This window comes from Nuphar pumila, chromosome 7 (assembly GCF_984573655.1).
Source record: "Nuphar pumila chromosome 7, dmNupPumi1.hap1.1, whole genome shotgun sequence".
Classification (NCBI taxonomy): domain Eukaryota; kingdom Viridiplantae; phylum Streptophyta; class Magnoliopsida; order Nymphaeales; family Nymphaeaceae; genus Nuphar; species Nuphar pumila.
The window spans coordinates 16,352,785-16,365,138 of record NC_143255.1 but is presented as its reverse complement, the minus strand read 5'-3'; the positions used below and the strand labels follow the sequence as shown (position 1 = coordinate 16,365,138).

Below are 12,354 nucleotides of genomic sequence, written 5' to 3'. Positions count from 1 at the left end.
TTTTCAGAAGTACCAAAAACCATGATCTCGTGTCATGGAATTCGATGATTAGTGGTTTTGCTGCTCATGGCTGTGGAAACAAAGCATTAGGACTGTTCAATACAATGCAACTAGTTGGAGAGCAACCAAACTTTATTACGTTTCTTGGGGTGCTCACATCATGCATCCACGTGGGCCTAATAGACGAAGGATGGCACTACTTCTATCTGATGAGGTCTTCATATGGAATCAACCGTGGGCCTGATCATATACTTGTATGGTTGACCTTCTTGGTAGAGCTGGATTATTAGAAGAAGCATTCAACTTCACCAAGGCAATGCCATTAGAGCCTTATCCAGCTGCTTGGGGAGCTTTACTTGGTGCAAGTAAAACACATGTGAATCTCAAGCTCGCAAAGATAGCTGCACGTCAGCTTTTTGAACTAGAACCTGAGAGTGCAACTCCATACGTGGTCCTGTCAAAGATGTATGCCATGGCAGGTCAGAAGAAGGATGAGAAAAGACTTGGGATGGTCAAGAGGCTGAAAGATGTGAAGAAGAACAGAGGACATAGCTGGATCATTGTGAACTCTGAAGTTCACTTCTTCTTTGCTGGGTACCAATCTCATCCGCAGTTTTCAGGAATAGAGTCTATGCTGAGGAAAATCTAATTTAATATGGCTGATGTCTAAGAAGTTGGGATATGTGATCATGACCAGAATGCAGACTGTTCCATGGTGTGCTAACCAACCTCTATAAAACAAGGAACATTGAGATGATTGACATTTTTGGTTGCCTCAGCACATCCCCTACGGCATCTTGCCACTGAGCCTGATCAACTGTGGCTCTTGGATGTCGAATTAATGAGATAAGCAATGCTGGAGAAAGGTCACAAATCAATCACTATAAAACAAGGAACAGTGAGATTTCATATTTGGATGTCTAATGTCAATCTCTTGTGACAATCTTTTTCCCATTAATCCATTCATTTCTGCTACAATGGCCAGTGTATGAAAAACATCACAAGGCCACCTTAGATGGCAACAGATGATTAAACCACAAAAGCTCGCGTACGATGCTGCCACTGTAAATCAGAGAACAGTGACGAGATTTCCAATATTTGGATGGCTTTGTGTAATCCTTTACCACATGAAAGAAACCGAAGAACCATGGTCACCATGTAGAGAAGGATTATCATAATTTTCTTCAAGAGAAGAATAAAACATTTGCAGCAAAAGAGAAGCTGTTGCTTTCATCATCTTGTTGGGCAGCTCAGAGCTAAACAAAGCTTCCTGAACAAAAATTGGATAAAGTAGTACAAATGAAAATTGTATCACCATTACCACGAAATCCTGAAAAGATTATGACATTATTCATTGCTTAGAAATAAGACCAAATATTTCACTAACTAACAACTAAGATAAATCCTAATCGTTGTAATTACTGTGAATTTCCCAATAACATCTTGGCAGATGAATTAATGTTTTCTGATCCAGTTCCTGTTCACGGAAGATATGGGTTAATATATAGAGAGAGATAAAGCAAAAATGAGCCATTGGAGTTTCTCTAAATGACAATAATAAGAAGCCACAATTGAGACAACTTTCTTTATAACAATTTTGGTCATATGCCGACCACCGAAAGAAAGATAAAACTGACAAAGTTATAGATGTGGCAACCAAAATAGAATATCCACAAACAGAAATACAGCTTGGGTTCTTCTCGAAAGAAGCATAGAAAGTTTAAAAAAGGCAAAACATGAAAAATGCTCCTACACATTTACACAAGATGGTACTACAACTACACGGATGAATATATGCTTGGGCCTACTCTTGAGGGCTAGCTGTCAGCGAGCATCTCCACCTTGTTCCACATCTTCAAACTTGTCCATGCTCAAGCATGGTGGGACATAGGCCTCAAAAACTGCTTCCAGATTTGGTTCTTCCTCCAAATTCTGGCAGGCAACTTCCAGTGGAATGAAAGCAAACGATCGATAGAAGCGTTTATAGCAAACGTAGCCAAAGATTACACTCAGAATCGGAAGGGGTATAGCAAACGGTGCATAATTGAAGTGCTTTACTCCTAAGAAACCAATCATGGTTAATTGGAAAAGCAAAAGAGAGGCCAGAATTCGACTGTGAATGTGCGGCCACATGCGTCCATAGCTCTCATAGGAGGGTACATACACTTTCAAAGCCTGCATACATAGAAAGTTTTATGAATCAACTCTGCTCTGTGAATAGAAGTAACTAAATCTGTTCATAGCTGTCTTGATTTTCTGTGAAGTTTGTGGTATCAATGATTATATTTCAAACTTGAACGTGCTATAAGGCTTATTGTAGTTTTGGACATTAGTTATTTTCTGGACCATGCTTTAGTTTTAATAGTTGCGTTTTTTTAAGCCCTTTTGGAAGATTGATGATTCAGCCTTCAGACCCGAAGTGCTTTTTAGAGGCAATCCTAAGAACTAGAAGATTTTATTGTTATTTTTATTTAATGTTTGTTTCGTAGTCACTTGGTGAGGCTTTCCCTGAAAATATAAAAATAAATGGTTTTCCGTAAGAAATTCTCAGAGTTTCTTTAAAATAAAGTACAGTAAAAAAAAATGAATGAAGAATATCACAAACATATCATGATATTTTCAATTTGGAACTTTTTCAAAATATCATGATTCTTTTCTGTTTTTCTCAAAAACCTTTAGAACAGAATATATTCAATTATGATTTGGTCTGCTCAATGTTAGGACTTGGTAGAGCACTTTATTTATTATATTTCATGATAGAATATGTTTTTCCGTACTATAGTAGCATGTTTTTTTCAGTCAACAAAATCAAAGTCGGGTTTCCTCTGAGCTTCTTTTAGGAGAAGGCTAGGGACGTTGGTGAGCGTGGCAAGGTCCGACCTTGGTCAAAATCACAAATTTCAGTGGCCAAACACAACTTTTAGAAGTTACTGTTTGTATTTATTTCTAGATGCAGTGAAAAATATACTAATAATCACTATGATGAAAGTAAGAGAAAAAGGAAAGCAAAAACTCAGCAAAGATTTCAAGCCTTACCTGATTTCTGAACAAAAGCCATCCAATTGCAAAGTACACAACACCGAAGGGGAGTATCATTGGTGCAATTACCGAGTAGCATATCACAACTGTTGCTATCAGCATGTCATTGGGAACTCTAGCTACATAATTAAGATCCCCAGGAGCCCAAGCTTCCTTCAACTCGGCCTTGGTTTTGCAGAGGTACCTCCTCTTAAGATGGTAAAGGACCAATGGGACCAAGCGAGAGAGCTCAAGCCCATGGACAACAAAGAACCTGAAATAAAAAATGAACAAGCCACCATTAATTTTTTTATGCAGGAGCAGGAAATCGAAAATGAAATGGAAAAATCTGCGAGTTCAGAAAATGAAAATCTTACTTTAAGGCAACAAATGTAATAAAGAAGGTGGCGCTTTTAGGAAGAGATTTCCCAAGTGTGGGAACAATTTTGTCAGTGTGTGTGGTGAAGTCCTTAAATGAGGTAAGCAGGGTAGAGCCCAGTGTCACCCCAATGAAGACATTAAGCACTGTGAAGTAGAAATACTTGGTAGACGCTGATCTGGCCGCATGGCTCCGTGAAGGGATCCCTTCAGCCTTTGACAAAATCATGAAAATCGTTGGCAGGATAGCCAACAACACCAACAAGGCAATTTGAGGCAGGAAAGCCTCCAGCACCATCTTAATCGTCGGTTGGTCGACAATTGGCTTCAAGAAAGGCAAGTACTTCCTCAAATTCGAAAGAGTGGTGAATGCAGAGACAAATCCCATCGGTATCGTGTAGAAGAAGATGACGAGGAATACAATGCCATAGATCACATACTGCCTGATTTGCCTCATGAAATATGGGATGGATAGATTTTTCCACAGCAACTCACGAGGCTGAGGAGCTGCCGTCACCGTCCATTTTTCGACCATCTGTGCATGGATGGTCTGGGAGGCAGATACAGCGGCTCGCCAGCTGTTAAAGAACACAAGAGCAGAAGCGAGCTGCTTGTCCTTGACGGTGGTCTTCTGTTCGGCCTCTAACTTTGGAGCTAATTCTTTGATTTTCTGGTTGCAGTACTTGATCGTGTCAACTTTCTCACCAATGAGTCCCAGAAATCCAGTCCTGTGCTGCGGCCTAGTTTTCGGGTTTTCTGCAAACACGGCTTCTGAATGAGCAAGTTTCTTCTTGCAACTTTCCAGCTCTTGCCATATTTTGTTGGCCTGTAATAAATACTTGTCATTGCTTATTTACTAAAAATACATGTTTTGATTGAATATTCTGTCACTGTGAGACATGAGCTGTTGATTTTAAATCTCTTCAACAAATTTGAACCTGAATATACCTCATCTAATACATGTTTTTGTTTTCTACCGAGTAAACTATAATAAACACATCTAGAGGTTCAGATTGATCCGAAAAGGCAAAAACAACGGCAACTATGATTCTTAGCAAGATCCTAGTTTATACATATTCCATGTAGGAAGGAGCGAAGAAAAGTAGTACCTCTTTGTTGTCAGTGACCACCATAGATCTAAAGAAAGAATCGGGATGGAGCCTCCTGAAATATGAATCGACCTGCTCTTTACGTGTTTGTTCTGGAGGAAGAGAAGGCATATCTCTAACCAGTACTGCAAATCGTTCGGGCTTAGTTTCATCCGCTTCTAATCGTGCCGCTCTTAGCTCAGAGACATGTTTGTATGCTTTCCATAGTATGTAAAACGTAACAAACGACACCCAGTAAACTGCTAATAAATGTGCCCACATCCTGGAGCTTTTTGGCTGCGTATTGAACACACACCAGTTCACAACAAAGAAACATGATAGGAAAAAGTATTGCATTTGAATCATGTGATGATGACAAGTAATTAGGTTTTTAAAGGGTCCAAAAATCAACGGCTCAAAATGTGCCAAAATTTCTGTCACTCAAAAGATCACATTTTTACATTAGAAAAGCACAACCCAAGGCTTGATACTTGCAAACAAACCACGTTGAACACATTTATGTGTTTAGATTGAGTCGATACAACTTCACCTTATGATTTCTAGCTCATTAGTTCCTTATCTTCATTAGTAGCAAATATTATATATATATATATATATATATATATGAGAGAGAGAGATACATGGCTTTTATAAAGATTCATAAGTCCATAAATTTGTTACCTAAAAAAATTTAAAATTGATCTTACGGTTTTGATGCACATAATATATATATATATATATAGAGAGAGAGAGAGAGAGTCACTAGAACATGAGAACTAGAAATATGGGCATTTTCAATACTTTTTTGCAAATTCAACCATGTGCATGTGCTTGGCACGGTGAGTTGCTAGGAATCAACCATTGGATGGTGTATTTTTGATGAAAAAATATGATTTTTGAATACTTGAATATTTATGAAGATTATGAGCCACTGATTTTAAAGCCTTAAAACATCTGCTTTATGCATCAAAATAGAATGATTCAATAATGGGTTCTTATAAAACCATACATGTAGATCACATCCTTATGGTTAGATTCAAGAGAAGAGAACAAAAAATCCATAAAAATCATGGTTCACACATTAGTTGTCATATTCTAGTGTTTATATATATATATATATATATATATATATATATATATATATATAGAGAGAGAGAGAGAGAGAGAGAGAGAGAGAGTTAACTTGCATTGCCTTTTATATAAAGATTCACGATCCATAAATTTGTAACCTCAAAAAATTAAAAAAATGATCTTATGGTTTTGACGTATTATCATCATTATAAGAAATTAGTTATTTTATTACAATATTATGGAAATATGCAACATTGTTTAGTGCATTTTTATTTAAATTTTTTATCAAAATGCTCATGATATAGACAACCGATGCATCAAAACTACCATTAACTTGAAAATGCATCAAGTGTATAATTTTGTGCTGGATATAAGTTTGTGGTGAACTTGTTCACAAAGGGCCATGAGAGAGAGAGTCTCGTTGCAAGGGCAAGTTTTTGTCTTGCATAGATTTCTTTTTTACATTCTATGTTTTTCCTTACATTTATGCACGAGTACCCTAAGAATTCTGTTGGTCACTTAATGAGGAAAAGAAAAAAGAAGAAAACATATAAAATATTTTCTCTGTTCCAATGAGTCATCTCTTCACAGTGCTCCTGTTGCTCCATTCCTAGTTTAACACATCTACCTTGTTAAAGAAAGTGTGGAGGATACGTGAGACCTCAAGAATCATGTGAAGGTGTCCATTGAAGGAAACAAGACATGTAATGAAGCTAATGAAGATAGAAATCTAGTTTCCCTTTCTAAATCTATTCATAATTGTGATAGGACTTTTACAATTGATAAGAGTCCTAAGAAAGAATCTTCTGGTGATTGTAAACCTCCTGTAAAATCAATGAAAACAAGGCCACCTCTCCATTGAGTGTGTGAGGTTTCCCACCGTGGATGTAGGTTCTCGAAAGGAACTGAACCACGTTAAGAGTTTGTGTCTGTTTCTCTTCTTCTCATGCAAGTCATTTATGATATCAGAGCTGTAGACGATATGAAGGAGATGGATCCTCCAAAGAATGATAACACTACCAATGGATCAGGTGCCTCACCAGCTTCTACAAATCTCCAATATTTTTTTACTACAAAATCATCGGATGATAATTTTCTGTTCTGGGAATCTTAATTCATCCCCTTGTTAAAGAGCTATGATCTCATTGGTTTTATCGGCGAATCTAATCCTTGCCAAAAAAAGAGGTTTAAACCGGCTGAACCTGAAAAAAACCTGCTTTAAACCATGCCTATATTCAATGACATCAGCAAGATCAACTTCTGTTAAGTTGGCTGGTCTCCTCTCTCAGTGAGACGGTTCATAGTTAGGTGATTGGCCTGACTACTTATGAGGTATGGATGGTTCTTAAGAAGTACTATGCTACTTGATCTAGAGCTCATGTTCAACAGTTAGAGAGGTCAGTTTCATTATCTTAAGAAAGGCAACGATAGTCCTATTTTCTAAAAGCAAAAGTGCTTGAATCTCAACTTGTACTTGCTTCCAAACCAGCCTCAAATGAGGACTTAATCATGCAGTTCTTGGTTGGTCTTGCTGTTGCAGAATATGGTTCTATTAGGACATCTACTGATACCCATTCAGATCTTGTTACTCTTGATGAACTGTTCAAACTTTTATTGACTCATGAAGCTGAACTTAGTGTGAATGAACAACATGAAGTTGTGACTCCTACTGTCCAATATACCCAAAGGCAATTCGGTAGGGGCCGCAGAAATAAATCTGGCGGTTGTTTTTACTAGAAGAAGCAAATCAATAAGGGTCGGTTCTCTAGAAATCGAGGTGGTGGTTATGATAACTGGTCGTTTAATGCTGGTGGACAAAATCTGTCTCAAAATCAGCATACCAGAGGTTCTTCTAATTCTATTTCTTGCTAAGCATGGTGACAAATCTAGCCATGGGCCCTTCAATGTAGGATTTTCAAGTTTTATAAAGGTCCTGAGGGCACATGGCTGCTCATGGTGGTGATTCGTTTTGCTAAAGCTCATAAGATGAATTTTCGTGGCGCTCAATATTTTTTCTTAGGATATAGTGCTCAGCATAAAGGATATTTGTGTTTAGATATGAAATTGAGCGTATGGTTGTTTTTTACAAGGAGAAGTTTCCCTTTCTTAAACCTATGGTATCTCCCATACTCCCCCACCTACCCCTTCAGTTGGTGTAGCGCCCTTGTCACCCTCACCCCCAGTTGTTTTGACTATGTCTCTGACTGCACCCGCTCCCACTCTCGTAGACCAGCCTTCATTGCCAACCCCTCCTCCTCCTCCCTCGTCGACACCTTCTTCCCAACCTGGTTCAATGCTTGATGAGCTTTTAAAGATTGATTCGTCAGTTTGCTCATCAAAGTAGTGGCAAGGATTGATTGATTGATTATGACTTTGTAACCATGTAATCTTAACTTCTTGTATGTGGTAAAATCTCCAAAAGGTGATTATCATGGGATTAAAAAAAAACCACCTTCAAACAGTGCGGATCCATGGTGATTGAAACCGCGAATGGCTTTGTTGGTACTAGCACTTTTTAATAGACAAAGTCTATTTACATTAGGGGTGTCAACGGGACCGGTTTAATTCGGATCCAAATGAAACCAGATTTGGATAAGATTTTCAGGTATGGTATCGGGTCCAAACCTGGGTCTAATCAGGTCCATTATAAGAAAAACCATATCTGGACCTAATAAGAACTACATGAACCAAACCCGGACCATACCTGGTAAACCATATTTTTTTTATCATTTTTACATTGAAAAATTATGGGTTTTAATTGGAGCTCGGGTTGGGCCTGTGTCTAGTATAAAATTTCACAAACTATAACCAGGTCCATGTATTAATCGGACCTTCGGATCTGAACTTGGGTCTTAATCAGGTCTTCTTATTTATCACCATACCTGGACCCTGTAGGGTTTGGTTTGTATCGGTTCTAGGTAAACCAGGCCCGTTGATGCCCCTAATTTACATAGTGAGGATGGTATTAGCTACCGTCGTGTATGGGTAAGGAACCCTATATATATATATATATATATATATATATATATATATATATATATATAGAGAGAGAGAGAGAGAGAGAGAGAGAGAGAGAGAGAGAGAGACTGTTTTGACCAAATCTGCGTTTAACATGGTTCCAATAGTGGTAATAGGCCCTTGGATATAGTGTTTTAATGTAAAAAAAATTGTTTCTTTTCAGGTTTGAGAGAGAGAGAGGCTGTTTTGACCAAATCTGTAAAAAAAAGTTCTTTTGAGGTTTGAAATTTTGGTAGATTGCGTGGTGTTGATTTTTCAATCCTGGTAAAATCTGACGTACATAAAAAAAAAAAAACATGATCCAAACGCCAGTTTTTATTAAACTTAATACGTATTTCACATCCAGATGGTTTAATGTAAAAAAACCTTGGAAAAAAAAATAATGCATTTTTTTTACTAGGGGTTCCATACCCACAAGGTAGCAAACATTACCCTACATAATGTTCCCTAATAAGAAGTCTATGAGAGAGAGAGAGAGCATAAATGGAGTCACACACAAAAAGAGCATGAAGGGCATAAATAATCTCACGGGAAAATATTGGATACCCTCAGGTGTAACTCATTGGTAAAATGGATATTATCTATATGGCTTGTTTAGTAAAAACATCATGGTAAAAACAAATCTTTTGAGGGCTACAAAATACATTAGTCCACAACCAGTGATACATATTATCTTTTTTTGAAAAAAAAAAAACATGAAAAAACAGAAATTGGTTTAACATTTTAAACAATTTCTTGTGAGATTTCCAAAATAGTCGCCAACATTTCCATTCAACTATAAAATATCATGATGTTTACATTTTTAATGATTATTTTTCATGAAATATATGCATTTTTCATTTCATCACAAAGACTATATTTTTTGAAATTTAAATTATTTATTTTACCGATACTTTGCGGAAAAACATGAGAAATGTAAAACAATTGGATTTCCCATAAGATTTAGGCTGCCCAAATTTGATGAAAAGGTTAGGTGCAATATGATTGGACAAATATTTGTGCCTTAAGCACCTGATCACCCTCCATTTTGGGAACAGGGCAAAGCATGATGGAGGGCAATCAGGTGCTTAATGCACAAATTTTGTGCCAGTACCCGATCGGAACTCCCAAATTTGCTATGTTGTCAAGATTTTTTTATTAACAAAGTTATATGTTTATATCAAAACCACTCAATTCAAAGTGCATTTTTTAATAAATGAACCATGCTAAACACATCCACGTGGTCAATTAATCAAATAATGCTTCTACCTATGAGATTCACTATACAATGGTACTATAAACTGTAGCCAATTCGTTACATAACATGTTATCTTTGGTGATTGTCACATCAGGCAATGGTCATAAAGCTTGAACCAGTTTACAAAGTTCGCCCCCTTTTTCCTTTCGGTCTTCCTTAAACTTCTTATGAAGTTGAATGAAAGAAGTCCTGATGATACCACCACCACCACCACCTCCCCCACCCACCTACCCACCTCAATCCTGTTATAACCTTACCATATATAGAGAGTAGAATTTGGACTGCACAATAAGCCAAGCCATACCGGGCCGTCTATGACCAGTTGGAACTTGTCCAATTAAATAAATGAGCCAAGCTTGAGCAGGGCCTCATGCTCATCATAATTGGAAAACTCGGCCAGTCAACTCGTGACTCGCCCGAGTTGACTCAGATTGGAACCTAAAAAAGTAAAAAAAAGTTACATAACTCGGTTAGGACCAAACTTGGCTGAATCAGCTAACACTCGCTGAGTTTATCATTGACTGGGCTGAGTCTTAGCTACCATGTTGAAAATTAAAGGTTTTGCTAAAAATTCAAAACATTAACTAAAAGCATTAAAAAAGTTTGGGCCAATTAAAAAAGAACTAAATTTGAGAATCATATATATATATATATATATATATATATATATATATATATATATATATATATATATATATATATATATATATATATATATATATATATATATATTCTACAAACAATTATACCTACAGTCAAGTGGGAATGTCACGTGAGTTGTTTTGACTCAATCAAACCTCATAGACATGTTCAACATGCCAAATTTAGTAGAAATCAATGTGAGTTTTTTTTTATTCAATCTAACCTCATAGACATGTTCAACATGCCAAATTTAGTAGAAATCAACCCTTGGATCATGTTTTTTCGACAAAAAAATGTTATTTGCTAAGTTGATTGTAAATAGAATGGATTGTAGCAATATATAAATATATAATGGTACATGCTTGAGTTATATAGATTTAAGCTCCAAATGCAAAATCTAACCTTTGGATCATGTTTAACATGTTCTATTTGTTATTTCTATATGTTAAACTTGATTGAAATATGATGTTTGATGTCATTTCTAAACTATCCTTATTTTGGTGAATTGTGAGTCATCTATTTTCACTATAAAAAATAAGATCTATAAAGTATTAGGCACAATAAAACATGTTAATGTAGTAAATAAACCATCATTAGATCTATCGCTAAATTCATACAAACACAAACAAGAGTGTGCACCACCATAAGGTATCATAGTACAAAACCATCATATATTTTTCACATACACATATAGGAAGGGTGTAATATTGGACGCTCATTTCATCTGATGTTATTAGACGCAGTTGTGCCACTAATGGCATGCGTAATCAGCAGTGCAAAAAAATTTTGCACAAAAGTGGCCTTTAGGTGCTGTCATTTCTACCACTAGAGGCCCTTCAGTTGTAATGCTTGTTTTGGGCAAAATCAGCGTGCGCAGATCAACGGTGCATACTTGTCCAACGTCCGCATCCACTGTTACTCTCATATATATATATATATATATATATATATATATATATATATATATATATATATATATATATATATATATATATATATATATGTGGATTAATCTAACAATAAATTAATTGCTGTTAACAGTAGATGAATTCAATCATATTAAAATAACTAAAAAAAAAGCCTTAAAAATAATATTTTTTAATATATGATTGATTTTTTAAGTCAAAAAGGTAAATTTGATGGATTCATAAAGTTACTTTTTTGGGAAAGGAGTTTGACTTTTCAAATCCCTTAAGTTCAAAAAACTTTTCAATTCCCATGAAGATACATGGACTTTTTACACAGAATCAACATTGTTCTGATTCAACCCGTTACAACTCGCATCAAATTGAGGAGCCCCCAATCCAGCCCATAGGATTTTCACTGACCCGAGGTGACCCCAATCCAATCCCAAACCCTAATAAATAATAAATTACAAGAGAAACAAGTTCAAAGATCCAATAATCTATCATTCTTTACTTATTGATCAAACAGACCAACACAAAAAAAGATTCAAAGTTCCTAAGAAAAAAATTACGAAAAAGTGAACCAGCTGGGTAGACTCAGGATCAAACGGCTGGACCTGTAACATCGTAACCAATGCATCACGCCACGGCATCCTACAATACTGCAAACAGAAATATGCCTATGCACGTGGACCTTGCTGTCCTTGTGACCTATAAATGCTGGCAATGCTATTCACTGAAAGAATAACCGAATGAATGGGAGATTCAAGAAAAGCCTGCTTAGATTTCATAAGGAGGACGGATCAGGTGCAATGTGACCACACACTTTTGGTGTGCTCCGGAACCTGATCACACACCATCTGCTGTTGGGCCCCACAACTGATTGTCTCTTACCAAAGAAGGTGGGTGATCAGATGCAACAACACTACGGATGTAAATGGTTCAGATTCAGGTCGGATGTGGCCAATACCAAATTAGACTAATTGAATGTTGACTA

General features: G+C 36.5%; 1 protein-coding gene across 1 annotated transcript; it reads right to left on the bottom strand.

Annotated features, from left to right (window-relative positions):
- Window positions 1-1,664: 1,664 nt before the first annotated feature.
- On the bottom strand, window positions 1,665-12,010 carry LOC149831287 (hyperosmolality-gated Ca2+ permeable channel 3.1-like). Its single transcript, XM_090012982.1, has 5 exons — window positions 11,930-12,010; window positions 4,506-4,781; window positions 3,396-4,222; window positions 3,037-3,292; window positions 1,665-2,175 (listed from the first exon to the last, which is right to left on the bottom strand). The coding sequence occupies exons 1-5, from the start codon at window positions 12,008-12,010 to the stop codon at window positions 1,825-1,827; spliced, it is 1,791 nt and encodes a 596-aa protein (XP_089869108.1). The 3' UTR covers window positions 1,665-1,824.
- Window positions 12,011-12,354: the final 344 nt, after the last annotated feature.

Coding starts and splice junctions, on each gene's coding strand:
- LOC149831287 (XM_090012982.1), bottom strand. CDS start 12,010: ATGCCGTGGCGTGATGCATTGGTTACGATGTTACAGGTCCAGCCGTTT. Junction 4,782..11,929: donor CCCAGCTGGTTCACTTTTTC/GTAATTTTTTTC, acceptor TTCAATACGCAG/CCAAAAAGCTCCAGGATGTG. Junction 3,293..3,395: donor ATTACATTTGTTGCCTTAAA/GTAAGATTTTCA, acceptor TTTTTATTTCAG/GTTCTTTGTTGTCCATGGGC.